Source organism: Macaca nemestrina, chromosome 13, assembly GCF_043159975.1.
Source record: "Macaca nemestrina isolate mMacNem1 chromosome 13, mMacNem.hap1, whole genome shotgun sequence".
NCBI lineage: Eukaryota > Metazoa > Chordata > Mammalia > Primates > Cercopithecidae > Macaca > Macaca nemestrina.
In genome coordinates, this window is record NC_092137.1 from 47,297,320 (window position 1) to 47,318,358 (window position 21,039).

Below are 21,039 nucleotides of genomic sequence, written 5' to 3' on the forward strand. Positions count from 1 at the left end.
AAAATGTAGCAAAGGTAGCTTCAAATATTTTTATACATACTAAAGTAGGAGGCGGAGCAAAACGTGTCTAGTAAGACCACAGAAGGAAAAACCCAGTCTTCCAGCAGATGGAGCGGAGAGGGAAAGAAATCCAATCACCATACTAAACCAGTTGTCCAGTTTAATTAGTAGTGGGAAGAAGGGAAAAATACAGAAAACAAAGGGCGAAGAAGAAAAAAGGAAGAAGCAAGGCGAAAAGAAAGAAAACAAAGGAAATGTCCAATAAAGACCAGGAAGGAAGGTCCGCAGGTGGAGACGTACGTGAGGGCAGGGAGAGAAGGGTAGGAAGAGGGAACCAGAAGGGCACGAAGGCCTGGGATTAGAGAGCGGTGGGAAAAGGGCAGCGGGCCTGGTGAGGGGAGCAGGAGCCAGGCCGGCAAGGGGCAGACGATCTTACCGAGGCTGTGATGAACGATTCTCCACGCACCAGGTCCTCCCTTAGTGTGGTGGAGGCGGTGGCGACGGCTGGCTGGTCCATGGTGGCCTCCTCTCTCCTTAGGCTGAGCCTGGCGTCCGGTTGCTAGGAGGCGGGTGTGGCCCGCGGGCTCCGCGCGCGCGCGCTGGGACCGCCAGATTTATCTTTAGTGCTGGGGGAAGGGAAGCGGGCACGCACTTTGAGGTCCCGCGCGAAGACCTGCGCAGAGGAAAACCCTAGAAAAGAGACGGTTAAGAACGCATGTGAGAAGAAAATCTAGAGGGCTCTGGAGTTGCCAGAGAGCCCTCGGGTAAGGATCTGCGAAAAGGGAGGCTTGTTAAGGACTTGAGCGTACCCACAATCTTCATCAGTTCCGTTCCAGTCCACCCCCAATCACACACCCGACAGGGAGGCAGTGTGCTTGGTAGGCATACTTACAGAAATCTGCCTTAGCATCCACTTTCTAAGGTTGTTTCTAAGCTCCTCCAAATAGAAACTCTGGGGCTGACTTCTCTTGTCTCTGACTTGCAGAGTGGAGTGAGCACAAGACACAGCGAGTTTCAATAGCTGTGAAACCACAGACCACCCCATTCTTCTCAGTATAGACCCTTTTTATTGTCAGCCTCTCTAATCTGTACCTTCTTTTTAACCTAGGAACATTCTCACCTTTAAAAACACACCCTCCACAACCTTAATTTCATTTTATACAGTACCTACTGTATTCCCGGGACTTCACACACGTTATTTAATCTTCACACCAACCCTACAAAGTAGGTATTAGTCCCATTTTCTGGATGAGGAAACACAGGTTTCCTTGGACGTTTAGCACAGTTCACTCAGCATCACACACAAATGGCAGAACCAGAATTAAAATCCAAACCTGACTCTAGAGCTCCACTGCCCTATACCACGAAGTTTCTGCTTCCCTTTACAAACTTTCAAGACTAATACGGACTCTTTTCTCACTTCCCATACTTTCCTAAAAACATCTTAATCTGGCCTGCACACAACTTTTAATTAAAATTGCACTTCAACTCACCAGTGATCCAAGTGCCAAATCCAATGGGGATTTTCAGCTCTTATGAAACTTGGCCTTCAATTTTCATTGCTGCACTGATTATTCCCTCATTCTTGAATCACTCTCCTCCCTTGACTACCAGGACTTGGACGCTGGTTGCATATGCTGACTTATTCTGTGCTTGTTTCCTTGTCTATAGAGAAGGGGTTAATAAAATTGGTACCTATCCACATAGGTTATAAAGAAGATTAACTTGAAATGTTTACAGCCATGTCTGGCAAATGCAGTCAGTAAATGTGAGTTGTCATTACCTTTAGGACAAAAGCAACATTTACAATCCAATCTCTCACTTTTCTTTTTTTTTTTTTTTTGAAACTAAGTCTCACTGTGTTGCCCAGGCTGGAGTGCAGTGGCACAATCTCAGCTCACTGCAACCTCGGCTTCCAGAGTAGCTGGGACTACAGGCGCCCGCCACCACACCCAGCAAATTTTTGTATTTTTAGTAGAGACAGGGTTTCACCATATTGGTCAGGCTGGTCTTGAACTCCTGACCTCGCGATCCACCCACCTCGGCCCCCCAAATTATTGAGATTACAGGCATCAGCCACCACGCCCGGCCACTTCTCTCCCTTATTAGGATGGCATGCTCTGCTGTATCATGCTTGCAAAAACCCCAAACATGCCATCTTCACATTTCTATTTGTCTCCACATATGCTAGCTCTTCTGCATGAAATGCTATTCCTTTCTTTGACCACCTGGAAAATCTCAAGAGTCAACTCCTCTGAGTAGACCTCTAAGCCTAATCCACAAGTCCCAAAGGACCCCGTGACTATCATTGTTGGAAGATTCCTTTCATGACAAATCATTTCTCCTCTAATTTTAAACACCCAAAACACGGGGTTTTTAATTGACCCCTTTGAACACAAGGACTAAAATATTTGTTGAATAAACCACTGACTGGTTTTCCCCTCTAAGTAAACCAAAGACTAGATTACAGCAATGCTTTTCAAAAATTGATATGCATACAAAATATCTGATGATCTTGTTTAAAAAGCAGATTGATTCCAATTCTGAGGCAGGACCTAAGATTCTGCTTTTCCAACAAGCTCCTGGGTGATTCTATGGGTGACTTTTTGAGGAGCAAGAGACTAGAGGACTTCTAGTTTCTTAAAATACTGGGATTCTAAATTCATTTAAGATAGCCTTAACAGGCACTAGGTTTAAAATGAACAACTGAAATTAGAAAGTGAAGAGGCAATACCAAAGTTCTCACAAATGTTAAGAGATTAATCAAGTCCATTCCCTGTGCCTCATTTCATTTTCTTATTTTGGCTGAGCCTGTAAAACTGGCTCAGCAGACTAGGGACTGGTACCCTCGAGACTAAAAGAATATGAAAGGTACAGAGAAGTCCAGAAACCCATACAAGGTGTGACATTAGAGATGGGAACATCTAGATGAGAAAATAGTTTAAGTATCTCAAAAATAGAAACAGCATGGGTCAATGACTTCAAGGACTATCAAAAAGCAGATTAAGCACATAGGATAAACAAAATGTTCCTTTAAGAAAACATTGTCTTGGCCGGGCGCGGTGGCTCACGCCTGTAATCCCAGCACTTTGGGAGGCCGAGACGGGCGGATCACGAGGTCAGGAGATCGAGACCATCCTGGCTAACACGGTGAAACCCCGTCTCTACTAAAAATGCAAAAAATTAGCCGGGCGAGGCGGCGGGCGCCTGTAGTCCCAGCTACTCGGGAGGCTGAGGCAGGAGAATGGCGTGAACCCGGGAGGCGGAGCTTGCAGTGAGCCGAGATCGCGCCATTGCACTCCAGCCTGGGCGACTAAGCGAGACTCTGTCTCAAAAAAAAAAAAAAAGAAAACATTGTCTTATATAGTATCACTAAGATTTATTTCCAGATTATCCTAAGTTTCAGAAAGGGGGAGAGACATTTCTCTTGAGAATACAAATCTGTAAGAGCTCAACAGTGCCTGTTATGTATCAGATCTTTAAAATTGTTGCCGTCTTCTAAAAATTTTAGGAAAATACGTTACACCAAGGGTCATATTTAACTGCAATAGTGATGGTTTATTGGGAGAATCATCTAAGAGCAAACATGCCAGACAGTATTATGGTTGGTACAATAGCACAATCCTATTAATATAACACTAATAGTATGGTTAAACTTGAAGGTGGGGCTGGGCGCAGTGGCTTACACCTGTAATCCCAGCACTTTGGGAGGCCAAGGTGGGCGGATCACAAGGTCAGGAGTTCGAGACCAGCCTGGCCAACATAGTAAAACCCCATCTCTTCTGAAAATACAAAAAATTAACCGAGTGTACTGGCAGGCGCCTGTAATCCCAGCTACTCGGGAGGCTGACGCAGAATTGCTTGAACCCGGGAGGAGGAAGCTGCAGTGGGCTGAGATTGTGCCACTGCACTCCAGCCCAGACAACAGTGCAGGAGTCCATCTCAAAAAAAAAAAAAACAAAAACAAAAAACTTGAAGGTGATATCACAGTCCTTGTCTATAGAGAAGGGGTTAATAAAATTGGATTACAATAGGATTATGTTGTAGGAAGCACTGGAACTGAGATTTGAACCCAGCTCATTATGACCACAGCTAAATTATACAATCATTCTACACTTGTTTCCTGTAAAATCAAGATGCCAAGACTTCATGACTTTTGTAAAGATTTCAACAATAGAAGTGACCAATTATGACATACAAGAGCCCAAAAAATGTTTCTCCTACATTTGTTGTCCTTGTTATATATACCTTGATATCAATTTATATAAACCTCATTGTTGATACTGGAAAAACACCAATTGACTGCCCAAGTCCCTCATTTTTCAGGGTCATAACTGGTTTAATAGCATACTTAATGGAACACTTAATGCAAATGCCAAGGACAATGCTAAGTGCCTTTCATTATTTCACTTAACTTTTTAAAAAGCCCCACTCATAATCCCAGCACTTTGGATGAGGTGGGAGGATCACTTGAGCCCAGGAGTTCAAGACCAACCTGGGCAACATAATGAGTCCCTGTCTCTACAAAAAAAAACAACCTTGTTTGGATTTCCTTTCGGCAAAACTTACTACATCCAATTAAGGGGAGTAGAGTACACATCTAAAATCTTCCTATTTAACTGATTACCTGAGTTTCATGTGGTACTATCAGGACTATCAGTGCCTGTAACTTCCCTTGCTCTAAAACACACTAATAGTAGTATTAAAATAGTCAATGGGGCAGTAACCCGCCAAATAATGAATTACCCCTGGGAAATTAAAGACCTTGTGGCTATAATAACCAGGTAACAATTACACTCAATGTTTTAATCTTGGCTCTCTGGAATCTTTCATTAAGCATTTAAAAGGTAGTTTTAAAAAATAAAAACCCTGATAACCACCTTTGGAGTAGCTCAGATTATAGAGAAAGCAATGATAGAGGCCAGCAAAAACTAAAACAGGTATAGTCATTGCCAATTTACTCCTAAAGACATCTTTTTTGTAAAATGTTACAGAAGGGCAAGCTGAAAATTCTCATCTTACAGAATTAAAAAGCATAATGAATAAAATATTAGCTAATAGAAGTAAAAACTATAAGGATGCTCACCCCAACTAGATTTGTTTTTTTTTTAACATGCAAACATTTAAAACATCATTGCACAGCTTAAGTCAACGTGGACAAATGCCAAAGTTGAAAAATATAAAGGTAGGAAACAGTAAATACCTTCTGTATGCCAATTCCCATGCTAGGTACACTTAAGTTTTTGAGTCTTTCATTTGAGCCTTTTGAAGTTGTCAAATACAATCTGGATAAAGAAACAAAACAAAAAACTTGCCCCTCTTTTCCCGTGACTGCCACCATCTTGTTCTGTGGGCACAGAGGGGACCCACAGGTGTTGTGGGCCTAACACAGTAGCACAATATGACAGGCATGGTGGTGGAGGAATGGGCATGCATGATGGCGGCCCCTAAAAAGTGACCACACTAAGCCAGCCCCACAGATCCCCATCTTTTCGGTCTTCCTCCTCGATCTCTCCTTAGTTACACACTCCTTATTTTGTTCCTCTTATTTTCTGTGCTACCCTCCCTCTTTTCTCACTTTTCCAATCCTTTTCTCCTTCCCTTCCCACCTTCACTATTTCTGCCACCCATCTCCACACACTTCCCCACACGAGAAAAAATTATCTAGATTATACCAAGGAGAAACCAATGCCATATTTTATTTTCAAAATTATTAGACTTTAACAGTTAAATGACTCAGATGTAGAGCAACCATTGGGTAAATTGTAATTTTTTTATTGGAAAACAAATATACAACTTGGAATGGATTTTGAGGCAAATTGTGCCATAAGCAGATTTTAAGTGGCTAAACAAAGTTTAAAAAGCAAGTAACAATAAAAGAAAATGTTTCTGGTACAGGACCAGCAGTACAAAAAAATAGTGTACGAGTACCTGGATAATACACCCGTTTTGCAATAGTGCAACTTTTAAGTACATATTGTTGACTGTCCATAGTCCACGCAGAGTTACAACTCCACACTTCAACAACAACATGCTGACAGTTCCTAAAGAAAACTACTTTAAAAAAAGGCATAACCCAGATGTTCCCTCATTTGACCAACTCCATCTAACTTCAGATGTGCAGAAGGGCTTAGATATATCCAGAGTAAGCCACATGCAACATGTTACTTGATCAATTTTCTAAAATAAGGTTTCAGGACAATGACAGTAAGATAAGGGAAGAAAACATGGAGGAATGAAGTCCTAATTACTATACATGCATATTTTTTTTGACAGTAGGGAGAAACCTTTTACAGATAAGTTACAAACAAAGAAAAGGCAAATAAACAATTTTGTACAAGAAATTTAACACATTCTGTACAAGGTCTTCACTTTGCTGTCATCATTTGTACAAACTCTGAAAAAGAAGAAGTACACAAAAAAATTGAGTCAATAGCAAAAGACAAAAAAAAAAATCACATTTACTCAATCACTGAGTACTCTTTCCATTCCTCTCTTTCCTCAGAATTACCATTAAGTACAGAGGGAAGCGAGTTTATTCCCCAGGTTGGAACCTCATTAACCGTAACTATTCAGGATTATTAGTAAGAGCCAAATCAATGCTTTAGATAAGCTAATATAAAAAGAGCATTCTTGGCTCTATCTTAGTTTAGACTTGAATTTTAAGTCTGCTGGAATACAAGACAATGTAAATTCAGTGCTATGAGCTAGGTTTAATTTTTATAACATTAAGTTTTATGCTCTTTTCTAAGCAGTTACATCATGAAAAAAATACAAAGTTTTACTGAAAATCCTTCAATTTCTATTTTGCCTTGCTTCATGATATGGCCATCTCAAAGTTAATACATACGATACTTCTGAAGCACATGTAAACTTCAGTTTCAGACTAAAGCCAATTAAAGAAAAAAGATAATACAGTGCGGGGAAAGTAAGTCACATTAATTTCATTTTAGGAAACTCAGAATAAGTTTGCTTTCCATTGTTCCACAATCCAACACAAACACTGTACAGTGTTTCTCAAACTTTACATATGAATCAACCAAGAATCTGGTTAAAATGCTGATTCCAGGTGTAGGAGTAGAACCTGATAGTAAATATTTGTAAATTAAGTTCTCAGGTCAGAGCAATGTTGTCTAGTCTGAAGACAACACTCTGAATTTTAAAAAGGTTAAATATAAGTAGCTGTTTTAGCATCCTAATTTGGGGGGAAGGGTCACTAACTTTGATAGTTACCCAACAAGCGCCTCTTATCTTAAAAATCAAAGTAAAGAATGAGGTGGTGAGACTGAAAGATTTACCTTCATAGTTTACTTGACCATCACCATCAATATCTGCTTCCCTGATCATTTCATCAACTTCTTCATCTGTTAACTTCTCTCCAAGGTTTGTCATCACATGGCGAAGTTCTGCAGCACTAATATAGCCATTGCCATCCTAGCAAAAAATTTAGTATAGTTTCTGAGTAAAATTACAGACTTGAGAGTTGGAATGGAAATTTATTAAGTTTACTACTAAATTTTGCATTGGGGGTAAAACATACTTTAGAAATGCATACAAATCTACACACATAGTTGACCTACAAATGTCATTAAGAACCAAGCAAAATGTCCTATATTGAAATCACTATTTCCTAAGTCCCAAAGTGACACCTCCTTTGACAAGATTAATGCAATACATGTATTAGAAAATCTATACAGAATTCTTAAAAAGCTTTTGCTTGATAATTAAAATATATTGGTAAATCATCAAAACAAACAAACAAAAAGTCTTCATAATGAGTCCTGGTATCTTCATTTCATCCTCAAAATTTAACGTATCCAGTCCTTGACCTACCTTATCAAACACACGGAATGCTTCTCTAATTTCTTCTTCACTGTCTGTGTCTTTCATTTTTCTTGCCATCATTGTCAGAAATTCAGGGAAGTCAATTGTGCCATTACCTGAAATGGTTTAGTTGAAACATCAAATAGAATTATAAATATCATTTCTTCAACCCCTCCCACCCCCAAAAATTAAAGACTTACCATCAGCATCTACTTCATTAATCATGTCCTGTAACTCTGCTTCTGTGGGATTCTGCCCAAGAGACCTCATTACAGTTCCCAATTCCTTTGTTGTTATAGTTCCATCACCATCTTTGTCAAATAGTGAAAAAGCTTCTTTGAATTCTGTTTGAAAGACAGACCACAATCCAAATACAGAGATTAGCAATAAAATGTAACCTAAATGAAAAGTATTAACTCTTAAAGCCTACTCAGTGGTGGGATCGTGCCAGTGAACAGCCACTGCACTTCAGCCTGGCCAAACTGTAAGACCCCATGTCTCAGAAAAACCCAAAAAACTTTTAAAGGAAAAATACCAATGGAGGTAGCATCTGAAATGTGACTTTGATTCCTAAAGATTACCTAATCTTTATGATACCTTATGATAATATTTCAAATATATCTTTGGCCAATCATACGACTGCACTTTTATGCTGATCTAAGTAAAATTATCCTAGGTTTACAGAGGAAAAGAACTAAATCCCCAAATGACTGGTTCCTCTATTTGTCATTGAAGCTGCTCTGCGGAACATAATTCAAAATTACAGACCTAACCTAACAAAACAAAAATAAGACTATTAGTACCCAAATATGTATTTCTACAGAGTAATTAGACTGTTTCTGTATACTATGTTTAGTTAGAGTCAGCCACTACGTCTAAATCAATCACTTACTAAATTAAAACAGGCTACTTTCCCTTTCTAATAAGGCAGGAGAAGGGACTATATAAACAGTCTGTAACAATGGGCAATCAAGATATCAATGTCCAGTTTTAGCTAAATGTATGTCACTGAGAACAACGATCATTTTGAGCTTTCTCTGGAATATTAAAATCCCAACCTTATACAGTGAAACAGATTATTCCTTAAGATCTTGTTGTGATAGTATGTTCCTTCTTGTTGTTTTTTGGTTTTTTTTTTGAGACGGAGTTTCGCTCTTGTTGCCCAAGCTGGAGTGCAATGGTGCAATCTCGGCCCACCGCAACCTCTTCCTCCCAGGATCAAGCAATTCTCCTGCCTCAGTCTCCCAAGTAGCTGGGATTACAGGCATGCACCACCACGCCCAGCTAATTTTGTATTTTTAGCAGAGACTGGGTTTCTCCATGTTGGTCAGGCTGGTCTCAAACTCCTGACCTCAGGTGATCCACCCGCCGCCTCAGCCTCCCAAAGTGCTGGGATTACAGGGCATGAGCCACTGTGCCCAGCTATATGTTCCTTCTAGTACATCACTACGTTACATGGTAACCTGCTGGTGCAACACTCCAGACTACCTGGCTTCATTCACCATTTACAGATTAACAGGCCAGGTGCAGGGGCTCACACCTGTAATCCTAGCACTTTGCGAGGCCAAGGTGGGTGGACTGCCTGTGCTCAGGAGAAGTTTGAGACCAGCCTGAGCCAACATGGTGAAACCCCATCTCTACTAAAACACACACACACACACACACACAATTAGCTGGGTGTGGCGGCGTGCACCTGTAGTCCCAGCTACTTAGGAGGCTGCAGCAGAATTGCCTGAACCCAAGAGGTAGAAGCTGCAGTGAGCAGAGATCTTGCCACTGCACTCCAGGTTGGGCAACAAAGCGAGACTCATCTCAAAAAAAAAAAAAAAAAAAAAAAAGGGAAGAAACTAAAACAGACTAACTTTGATACTGCAAAGTTCTACCAATGAGTAAATAATACAGCTAGTATTTTCCAAGTAAGTCGTTTTCCAGAAGATATTAGACCCTATCAGCAAACGAATACAAAAAGTTTCCAAGTTCATGGGGCCATTAAGCTTTCCCAACATAGCCATACATTTGAAAATGTGTATGTGACACATGTTTAAGAAATGGTGTACCTTCTTTTCAGTCTAAGGCCAATTTATTCCCTGCCTGTTTATCCCTACTCCAATTCGCATACACCTTCCAGTTTCATTCCATATTACCTCTTCTGTGGACTCAACTATTCTTCCACTCATTTGCCCATTACCACATAAATATCTTCACATCGCTTAGCGTAAAACTAAACTGAAACCTTAGTTAAAAAGTGTTTGCCCTTATCCCTCCCCAAATTTTGGAAGGCACTACTACTCATACCAATTTCCTCTCTCCTAACAATCCACTATTTTAAAATGACATTCAGCTCCAACTCATCACCTGAAAATGCTGAGTTTACCAATGACCACTAGTCAGTCACCCAATCCATCAAGTATGTTTCAGTGTGAAGCCATGCGGTATAAAAACTAAAATGAGACTTTGTAACTTGACTACTGGGTTAGAATTTCCTAGCTCTGTTCCTTCTTCTGGCAATGCAATCTGAACAAGTTACTAAACCTTTTCTGCCTCAGCTTCCTCATTTCTGTGAAATGGCATTAATGTGCCCAGTATGTGCAGCAACACAGTATACCACGCCCACAAGGGGTGTTCACCTGGTCATCCCTCATAAAAAAAATTAGTATGTGTGAAACACGTACAACTATGTCCAACAAACAAATACTTAATAAATGTCAAGATAAAGATGATCTCATTTCTTGCAGCATCCAAAACTGCATGGAAAACCTCTCAAAACTTCTCTTAGCCTTCGTAACAGTACTTTGATTTTCCTCCTACCACATACTGCCAAAGGCTCTTACTCCTGTCTCTTATGTCTAGATATGACCAATTTTATCCTTTTTTTCCCACTCCTTGGCCATTTCATCTATACTCACTTACAACGAAGATATCTTTAGTCTACTCATCTTGCTCAATAAATATCTTTATTTCTGGCTGTCTACAGGATATATCTCCCCTGGCTGATCACAAGCAAAACATATGAAGATGAATTCTATACTCAAAGCAACCCTAAAGATACTAGCAAACGCCCAAGAGCCACTTTTAACTCTTTCCATCTGAAATCTGCCAACAAGTCTCGAATTCTACCATTTAAATACTGCCTAATTTTTCCTCCATCTCTACAATCAGTATTTTGGTTCAAGGCTCCATCATCCTTTGCCAGGGCTACTACAATTGCCTCCTAACTGCATTCTTTCTTATTTAAATATTACTGGTTTGTAGAAGAACTCATCTAATACCTATCAGAAGGTTCGTACCACACTAACTGATTTTATGAAAATAGTATACAGCGCTAACCTAGATCAACCTAATGACAAAAATAGATCAGGGAGTCTCCACCTATAAATAGCACAATTGATAAAGACATTTCAATTTTACTGTTTTTAAACAGAATGTGGAAATATCTAGAAATACATATATCAGCGTTCAGACACATTGCATCTTTCACCTAATATAGGTTACAAGAAAATTAAAGGACTGTGAGATATGTATTTGTTTATATTACATTCTCTGCTATGGGTATCTTTTAACACCACCATTAGGTGCATAAATTCCCAATGTTTATAATTAGCAGTAGTCACCTTTCTATTATACGATTTAACAAAAAGCTGAATACTGGAAGATGCATAGTGTAAGATTATCTATGTATAACTTTCAAGAAATTTAAAAATCTAATAGCACTTAAAATGTTTGCTAGAAGTAAAATGCAGAAAAGAAAACCGTATCTATGCTAATACTATCTGTTATTCATTCAAGAAAGGAACAAATAACATTTCTTTTAAAGGTCAAGGTTTATTCCAAATTTCTACTTGTATTTTTATACTCAAGAGTAAAAATTACCTGTAAAACCTCAAAATAATCCCCAAAGTAAAATTTTAATTCACCTGCCTTTACAGTTTACCTGTACTTCAAAACTAGCATAATCTTTATGTACAGAAGCATATAATTCTAAACAGTAACTCCCAGGAATGACTTGAAATATAAATCCAAGAGTCAAAACCTAAACATACAATAAAGAGAACAGGTCCCAAATGCCACAGAATAGCTATCTTCTACATAACTGATAGGTGGTAAGGAACCTACCAAAATCCATTTTAGCTATGATCAAATTGAAACTTTCGGAAAAATCTATTACTCAAGTTTTATTTGTTCATTAGCAACCCCAGGGCCCTTCCCTAATTAGTTTATTACCTAAACATATAATTTTATTAAAATAACATGTTTTTAAAATTTTATTAAAATAGGTTATCACAAGACAATTACGAATCAAATGACTGTTTATTAACTTCTATTTCTTCACAAAATTCTGAACTTAATAATCCCTTAAAGATCAGGTATTGGAACTCTTTTGGCACTTCATGCAATTGTTGCTATACATTAAGTAACATTAATATTTTTCTCAAACAAATTTGGACCTTGAAAATTTAATGAAAGTTTAGGTACAGATTTCTTAAGGAAAAATTACTGTACATTTTTCCTATCAGTCTTCCAAAAGTCAAACACCAACAACTAATGACATCATGGCAGAGTTATCAATAAAATGAACTTGTTAGTGAAGTCATACTAGACGGAGGTTGCACCACTGCACTCCAGCCTAGGCAACAAGAGTGAAACTGTCTCAAAAAAAAAAATTAAAAAATAAAAATGCTATCATTCTCATATTCAATAGACAGAAACTTTTTTTTTTTTTGAGATGAAGTTTTTTTTTTGAGACGAAGTCTCGCTTTGTCGCCCAGGCCGGAGTGCGGGGGCACAATCTCACCTCACTGCAACCTCCGCCTCCAGGGTTCAAGTGATTCTCCTGCCTCAGGCTCCTGAGTAGCTGGGATTCCAGAAGCACACCACCACGCCTGGCTAATTTTTGTATTTTTAGGAGAGATGGGGTTTCGCCACGTTGCCCAGGTTGGTCACGAACTCCTGACCTCAAGTGATCCGCCTCGGCCTCCCGAAGTGCTGGAATTACAGGCGTGAGCCACTGTGCCCAGCCAACAAACTTTCTTTTTAAAGAGTTGTGTGTTTAGGAGAGCAGAAATGACCATCAACTATGCAATAGGCACACTGATTAATACATTTTCTACCCTAAAGTGAACATGTTGTACTGTGTACAGTACGTACCACTACCTGACTGGGAATATTGAGAAATGAAAGGCAAGCGTATTAGAGAAGGTCAGAGTTTAAGACTGAAAGTATTAGATAGCCTAAGATAGTTTGGGAAGAAGATAGTATATTTATAAAAAAACTACTTCAGAAAAACATTTTGATGATACATTTACTTTGTAGAGATGAGGTCTCACTATGTTGCCCAGGCTGGTCTCAAACTCCTGGGCTCAAGTGAACCTGCTGCCTCAGCCTCCCAAAGTGGTAAGATTACCAGCCATTAGGCGCAGTCTGTTTTTTTTTGAGGAGACATGAGATCAAATTGGTGATACCTTTAAAACAGTGTAACTCAACAAAAAAAATTATACCCAAAACTGTTTGCTTTTTGTTCATAACATTCAATACATGTAATTTACCAACCTCAGAAAGTAAACACTAAGTCAAATTACACAATAAATAAAAATAAAACCTGCTTAAATTTGTCTTTAATACTAATAGCTTTCTACCTACAGTCCTATCAAATAGTATTTGTGATGAATATTTGAGGTGACTCGTGTAATTCTGGTATCCCGAAAATTTCTATATGCTTATGGAAGTGAGGAGCTTGCTTTAAATGGGCTATATAGTTCCAATTGCGCTTCTCACAGTTTTCTCCAGCATTAGAAAAAGTGCTCAAGTGCTTTTGAGCTCTTATCAAACCCTTCCTGGTTACTGTGAAAACTGTGGCAGATAAACTGCTTGGTGCTCATGCTAATAAAAGTCTCTAATGAAAACAAAGGAATAGTTTGCAAAGCATTTCAACACTACAATTAAAAAAAAAAAAAATAACAACTCCAGCAAGGGGGGGAAAAAGTTTCCCCAACATTGACATTAACCAGCCATCTCAAAGTACAAGGATAAATCGAAAGTATTAATGTTCTATGGCATGGCATAAAGAGAACATGACATCAGGTTTTATGTAATAATTTCGCATACTTCCATAGCAAACTAAAGGGGATAATATTTAAGCAGCTTCATTTCAACAGCTGCCACTGCTTTTTAAAAGAAAAATCCATATTGCTACAGTGACATTTATAAAATAGAATGCCAACTTCTTAAATTTTTTCACTTGAGAAATGATTATTCTGATTGATTATATATGCAATTCTCAGGTTAAAATATTAGCTAATTTGAACAAGGGTAAATTCAATATTCCTTTTTTGATTCTCCATTTCAAGCTGCTTTAGTTACTTCTTAGCCCTCTTTTCTTGTGGAGACTGATTTGAAGTTAGAGTGTTAGCTAGCCCAGAATTCCTGAATACTAAGGTAGTCTTCAGAAAACAAAACAAAGACCACCACTACACCACCAGGCTCCAAAGTATATCCACACAGACTAAAATACATGTCTTTAATTACAATTAGCCCTGCACATCTTCCACCGGCAAGTTTACAATCCCACTTGCCAAAGCAGTTTGAATTACTGTATTATATTATACCCTTATGTTAGTATACATGACATATACCAAAGTCAATTATTTCACACAAGTCTCTTATTCTGATGTTGGCTATTCAATAAATAATAATCTAATGGGTACAATCTAGCTGAGTATTTCTCACCTGCAATCTGCTCTTCGGTCAGTTGGTCAGCCTACAAAGAGATCAAAGAGATAGGTTAGTGATTTGAGTATATAGATTAGCAGTTACAGAAACAAGTTTAAAACCTTTCAAGGGTTTTAAACTGTTTCATTTACTGTTTCATTTAGTTCCAGCAACAAACACATCTGGGTAGAAAAGGCACACATCTGGTTTTCTTATCTTCAAAGCTAAGCTGTCTTAACTCCAAGTTTAAGATATACAAATACTTCAGAATATTTTTGAAAGTATAATTTAGAATCCAATAGAAACACTGCTTCCTTTTTCAACGTTAGAATCGCTAAACTTAAGCTCACTTCTATGCCAGATATAAATCACCAGAAATTCCCACTGAATCAAAATGCTTCAGGATCACAAAATGAAAATTACTCCCACAAATGGTTAAACACATCGTTTTGAAATTAAAGTGATCTAAAGAAAAAGGCACAACAAGCTTTTATTCCTTCTCACCCAGCAGACAAAATGCAAAGAATCCAGAGCTCCGAACTATAATACTTACCAAATGTTTAAAAGTTCAGCCATCCATTTTCTCTTGGTTTTTAAAATCCCAAAATAAGCCTAAGGCTTGTGATGTTTTTTAATAGCACTTGGTTTTCTTCAGAAAATATTTTCTGCCATTTGCTAAAACCCATTATAAATTTTATCCTTATTCAATCTTAATAATAACCTTATAATCTTATTATCCCCTATCTTACAGATAAGGAATGAGGCTAGGGTTAAGTGGGAGTGGGGCAGGCAAAATTAGTAGAACCAAGATAAAGCACTAAGGTGTCAGACATACCCAGTAACTTTTAGCTTTTAATTCAGAGCACCATAATATATAAAGATGATTGCAAAATATCCATACTCCTTGTTGTATTCTTTGAACATACACTTTCTTTCACTGCTTATTAGTATATACATCCATGAAGCAACTCCTTATGGGGTATTGAGAAGCACAGCCAAGAAATAGCTTCCTATCTAAAATCCCACCAACATGGGAGTCAAGTATACAATGATTAATCCATTCATTTATTTGTAGGAAAAGAAAAATAAACATTGCCTGGCTTTATTCTTTTTAAATGAACACATCCCTGGGAAAAGTAACACCTTAATGTGGAATGCCTTCACATTTTCTCTAGGGCACAGCATGAGAAAATTCAAGAAGGAATCCAGAAAGTAGTTTATTTTCCCTGCTCCGCAATTTTTATTTGACCACGATGTAAATCAAATTAATTAAAAAAAAAAAAAAGCTGGTAACTTCAAATTGAAGAACCAATAATTAAGTTCAAATACAGAGTTTGTAAAATAAAAAAATGTATCTACTTTTATCCCTAAAGTCCAAATCTTCCACCAACAAATATTTGGTGTGAAGTCAGTCACAGATTGTTTACCCAAGGAATAAGGTTTAAAATCCAGTAAATCTACTGAATTATTTACTTTGTTATAATAGAAGCTACGTTACTTCAGTTTATTGCATTTTGCAGGACTTCCATCATTTCTGAAAGGAAGGGCAACCTGGCATGTATGGCGTGGGGGGGAAAAGCATCAAGTTCTGAGTCACAGGCTAGTATCCCAGCTCTGCCATTTAATAGCTGTGTGACCTTGGACGTGGTACTCAACCTCTCAGTCAACTTCATTTGTAACACAAGAACAACAATACTTACCTTGCAGGGTTGTTGTGCAAAGTGAGATGCTATGTACAAAGCTAACCTAAAGAGTTAAATGGTAACCATTATTTTATATAAATTAACTAAACTAAGAACCTACAATGTTAAATATCAACCTGACGAACTCAATTTCCACACAGAATGTAGGCATGCATGGCATTTATTAAGCCATCTATTCAATGTTAACTTTGTTTAAGCTGAGAAAATTTATGCAAACTAAATCCACAAGGTGCAACCCAGGGACAAATGCAGCAGGTGACATCACTTCAAAACTTAAAGTTGAGCTAAGTGTGTGGCAGACACTGTAACCTGTGTGAAAGTTGAAGGATCCCATACTCTGTACAGGAAGGGAGACAGGTTTGTTCTCTCTACATGGTGGGGGCGGGGCGGGGGGGAATGGGATTTTGGGAAGGCTACCGTATATGAAACATGAGCGGCCTTAGGAAGAAACGAGGATGTTAGCAAAAGGAACCACTGTCCAGTTTTGCTTGGAAAGTCAAAATTTAGGGACCTCATACCATGTTGTCTAACTCCCTACCTCCGAGCAAATGCAATCTTGGAAGAGATCACAAAAATCAGCTTCAAGGAATGAACTAAGCACCCGAGAGACTAAATTACTCACATAACCTGAAAGCTCTCAATTTTGCTTGGAAGGTTGACAAGCTTTTTGTATTTACTACTTATCCAGAGTTCAGGTTTTAGAATAAACTTTTACCAGCAATATCCAGAATAAAGCCTACTATAAATCAAGGAGACTTCCTAGCACTAACTTTCCCAACTGCTACAAAGGGGAATAAATTTGGTTCTTCCCTCTGTTTCCATGGAGTGCCATTTTCTTAGAAGAACCAGAAGAATTCTACTTTTGGGAAAACTCAAGTTCATTAACATGTATGTTTATCTCAGTAAAGTGAATAATAATTCACTAGAGAGACGACTTGTTCTTACTCCCTTATTTCTGTAGCTATTGATATAATTCTTCCCACTGCTCTTGCCACTCCAGAGAAAGTTCTAGGCATTAGTATACACTCAGGTTCCTCCCTAGACCTCCTGTATTAGAATGTTCATTTTGGAGAACCATAGGTGATCTGTCAACATGAAGAAGCACGAACCTGTATTACATTAGTGACCTGAAGTGAATACATTAAGTACCTATCAAACATTTCCTACATGCCATTCAAAAGTATGCATGAATACTGTAGGAGTTTATCTAGTGAAAGGTGGTTTAAAAAAAAAACAAAAACAAAACCCAAGTTCTTATCTGAATAAATGTGTGAGCCCATAGGCTTGAAATGGAACACGAACTGCTATCCTTCATCCATTCCTGTCTGTTCATTCCCATCAGGTGCTACTTTGATACAACAAAGGATTCCTATGTGAAGTTTTTTCTACAATTACGGAAGTCAGGATATTTGTTTTACCTATATCAAAAGCAATCTAAATTATTTCGTTAGGGTAAAAAGACAGCTGATTTTGAAGAATAGTACTTACACAGCATCTCTCACCAAAAGATCACTGGAACAAAATGGCTTCATAAAAATTAGGGCTATTACTAAAGGCCTAAATTCTAACTGAAGCTAGAGCTTTCTATATTTTAAAAGAGCCAACTCCTTTGATCTTCTAAGCCTAACAGAAACAGGCCTTGGCACTTATCGGAAAAATTATTTAGAGTCAAGTGACAAAAATTTTCTACCTTTTTACATCTTTTACTTACCTAATCACCCTGGCCTCAAAGTCCTCTTGAAGCAATCCCGTTTTCACTGAGCATATGCTGACTACATGTAAACTCAAGAATTATATGAGCAAATCTTACTTAACTTCCATATAAAATTTTTTACACTTTAACGTGGGGTCCTAATTTTTTTATTTTTTGAGAGACAAGGTCTCACTCTGTTGCCCAGGGAGTGCACTGGTGTGATCATAGCTCACTACAGTCTCCAACTCCCGGGCCCAAGATGATCCTCCTGCCTCAGCCTATTGAGTAGCCAGGACTACACGCACAGGCCACTATGCCCGGCTAATTTTTTTTTTTTTTTTTTAATTGAAGTCCTAATTTAAAATCTCAGTCCTCAATTATGAAGTTATCTGAAGGCAATTTTCAAATTTACTCATGGGATCTGTCAATTTGTATTGTTTTTTTCGACTTTGTCTCTTCTCGTAAGAACTGCCAATTTAACTGAAAACCCCCAAAGCACCAGTGATGCAAACAGTAACTACAAAAGCTTAACACTGGGCAACGGACCACAAAAGTGTGGATACCAACTCCACCAAGAAAAATCTATTCTAATTACTAATTATCAAAACTAATTAAAGAAAACTTTACCCTTCATTTATTTTTAAAAATAGCTTACTCCACAACTTGTAATGTTTATTACATATGCCTATAACTACATGTTAAAGAAAGTAAATGTAACCAGCACATTCAAATTCAGAGTATTTAAAATATCAAGATAAAGCGAATCCATCAAACTTCAATGAACGCTAGTTTTATTTAAGGTGAACTCCTCTCCCCACAACCATACAGGCTGGAGGTTTCAGTTGGCAAGGATCCCCAACTCCTGTTTAAGATGTCACCTTGCCTCCTGGACACACCCAGCGCTGTAACCACTTGGCAGAAGGAACCACAAAGTAAGTATCGCAGATGACCACCCTCATTAGGGTTTTTTTTTTTTTTTTTTTTCCAGGAAAGAACATGATCTCCAGTCTGAGGTGACCGGAAAATGCTTAAAAAAATTCCCTGCTCCTCCCCCCGCATACACTCTTCCATCCCAGTATTCGACAGACAGACATCATACAAACGAAGTGAACGTTAAGACGACCTGGCAACTTCTACACGGAATTTAGGGGTCGTTTTCGAAGCAGCAGAAGGGGAGCAATGTTTTTATGTGGTCGTGGTTCTTTAACATGAGGACTGCACACTGTTCTCAAGAAAAGGACAGAGACAGGGGCTCTTCAAAGGCATCCGTCCAATTGTTTTTACAAGACCGACTTTCAGAAGGCAGTCACTCCGGAGCTTGCTTTCCTCAGGCGGTGAACAGGAAACGCCTTGTAGAACCCTAGCTGGAGTCGAACACTTTCCATAACAGGATGTATATTGCGAGGATGCGCCCCTGACTTCAGGGATAAAGCTAATTTCTTTCAACGACACTTTAAAAAGCAATTTTTTTTAAAGCATCCGGCCTGGACGGTGGAAGACGCCCCAGGGCCCAGATGGAGCAGGAAGATTAGGGTTGCCAGAGGCGGATGGGAAACCTTCGAGGCCCCCCCTCCCCCGCCCATCCCCGCCAACGGCCCCGCAGCGCCGCGGAGATCTCCGCAGTTCTGCAGGTGCCAGCACAGCAGCTGGAGCTCGAGCGGGGCCGAGCGGGGCGGCGGCTTCGGGTCCCGCGCGGCGCTCGCCCGCCCCGCCCCCACCGGCCGCTCCCTGCGCCGCGCGGGCTCGGCCCACACAGCGCGCCGCCCGCCCGCCCGCGCGCCCCCTGGATCCCGGCACGCGGAGGACGCGGGCTGACTGCGGCGCCGGCGCTCGCCCCAGGGCCCCGCGCGCTCCTCCCGCCCCCTGGGCGCATGGCGGCCGCAAGCGAACAAAGGCGCTTCCTGGCGCCCGCACTAACCGTCCGTTGGGGGGTTTGAATCCGGCCCCAGTTTGACCTTTCTAGACGTCAGACAGAAAGCTCTCTGCACTCCCTCTCTCCCTTCCTTCACTTTCTCGCCTTCCTGTGCACTGGGCTGTCGCTCATCCCGGACCCAACCTCCTCCAGCCAAGCCCCCGAGGAGCTCCTCCACCTCGGGAACTGTGCGTCCGGCCCTCAACTCACTAGAGGAAGCCCCCCTGAGGAGAATGGGGGTGGGGGAGCACCTGCGACACAACCGTCGCGGGCATCCCTGGCCTCTTTCGCGCCATCCCTCTGGCAGAAACCACTCCTTGAAGGTGTAAGGGAGGCGAGTTTCCTTTCTTTAGTCAATTCGCTCCAGTTTCTCCCCTCCACAGGCCCAGCGGCGGCAGCTCAGCGATGCACTCACCATGCTGCAAGCGCTACCGGTTTCCGAGACGCGACCACACAACCAGTCAGCTCGCTCGCTCCACTCGGACTAATTCTCCTCCTCCGCCCCCAGCGCCTCATAAACACCTCCCTCCAACAGATCCCTCCGCCGCATCCAGATAACGGAACATCGCAAACGAGTCCCGGCCAACCCCCTCCCCTCAAACTCTTCGCGGGACCCCTTTCTTCACAGTTATTTGGTCGATGAGGCAAGAAATCAAGGAAAGTGGACGAACGGATGACGTAAGTGGGTTTTATTTCCCAGCGAGCCGTTAAAAGGCCGGTGGAGCGGCTCCTGAGGGGCGCTACTTTGCGGCGCGGAAGAGCATCGTGGCGGCGATGCGTATCCCGATGGTCGTTGAGCCGGCCTCTGATTGGCTGGTTTGTACCTGCAATGCGTCACTCGAGCTCGCAGCCGCCGCCGGGACGGTGCGGCTTCTGGCGTTGCTTCTCCGGCCGCGCTGTCCTGGTAACTGCGCCAGGCGGAGAGTCGCTGGATTTGCGCTTGGCTGGAGAACCTTCCTCTTCCACCTATCCTTCCCTGCCACACTCATGCACTTTCCCGCCCCTTATTGAGGGGTAGACGAAAACACCTTAAGCCGATAAAGAATGGAGCTGAAAGATTCCGATAAACACGAACCCTGAACAGCTTTTTAGCCTAGTGTTTTGGCCTCATGGAAGCCGCACGTTTTTCATTTCACCCACTCACAAAACCCATGTAAATCTGGATACAGGCAAATGTAGCTGTTCAGCTGACAGGCTAATCT

General features: G+C 40.3%; 2 protein-coding genes and 1 long non-coding RNA gene across 4 annotated transcripts in view; 1 reads left to right on the plus strand and 2 right to left on the minus strand.

The window, feature by feature from the left end:
* Positions 1-1,790, minus strand: part of STPG4 (sperm-tail PG-rich repeat containing 4) — a 61,614-nt gene extending 59,824 nt beyond the window's left edge. Inside the window, exons 1-2 of one of the 2 annotated variants that reach the window (XM_071076661.1) lie at positions 1,494-1,790; positions 437-690 (exon numbers count right to left, since the gene is read on the minus strand). In XM_071076661.1, the coding sequence (XP_070932762.1) occupies positions 437-517 (81 nt within the window). In that variant the 5' untranslated portion in view covers positions 518-690; positions 1,494-1,790. The remainder of the gene's footprint in view (positions 1-436; positions 691-1,493) is intronic. The other variant, XM_011713155.3, reaches the window with a different exon arrangement.
* Positions 1,791-5,754: 3,964 nt separating this feature from the next.
* Positions 5,755-20,390, minus strand: LOC105464979 (calmodulin 2). The gene is made up of 6 exons (XM_011713152.3): positions 20,253-20,390; positions 14,548-14,578; positions 8,025-8,168; positions 7,834-7,940; positions 7,299-7,434; positions 5,755-6,397 (listed from the first exon to the last, which is right to left on the minus strand). The coding sequence occupies exons 1-6, from the start codon at positions 20,253-20,255 to the stop codon at positions 6,369-6,371; spliced, it is 450 nt and encodes a 149-aa protein (XP_011711454.1). The 5' UTR covers positions 20,256-20,390; the 3' UTR covers positions 5,755-6,368.
* On the plus strand, positions 19,506-21,028 carry LOC139357838 (uncharacterized). Its single transcript, XR_011611701.1, has 2 exons — positions 19,506-20,025; positions 20,221-21,028. It is a non-coding gene; the product is annotated as an uncharacterized lncRNA (long non-coding RNA).
* Positions 21,029-21,039: the final 11 nt, after the last annotated feature.

Bases quoted from the DNA above. Each gene is read 5' to 3' on its own strand.
- LOC105464979 (XM_011713152.3), bottom strand. The intron at 7,435-7,833 runs GTAGGTCAAGGA...ATTTTTTGCTAG, and splicing joins CATTCCGTGTGTTTGATAAG to GATGGCAATGGCTATATTAG. The intron at 6,398-7,298 runs GTAAATCTTTCA...CTTCTTTTTCAG, and splicing joins TGGTCAAGTAAACTATGAAG to AGTTTGTACAAATGATGACA.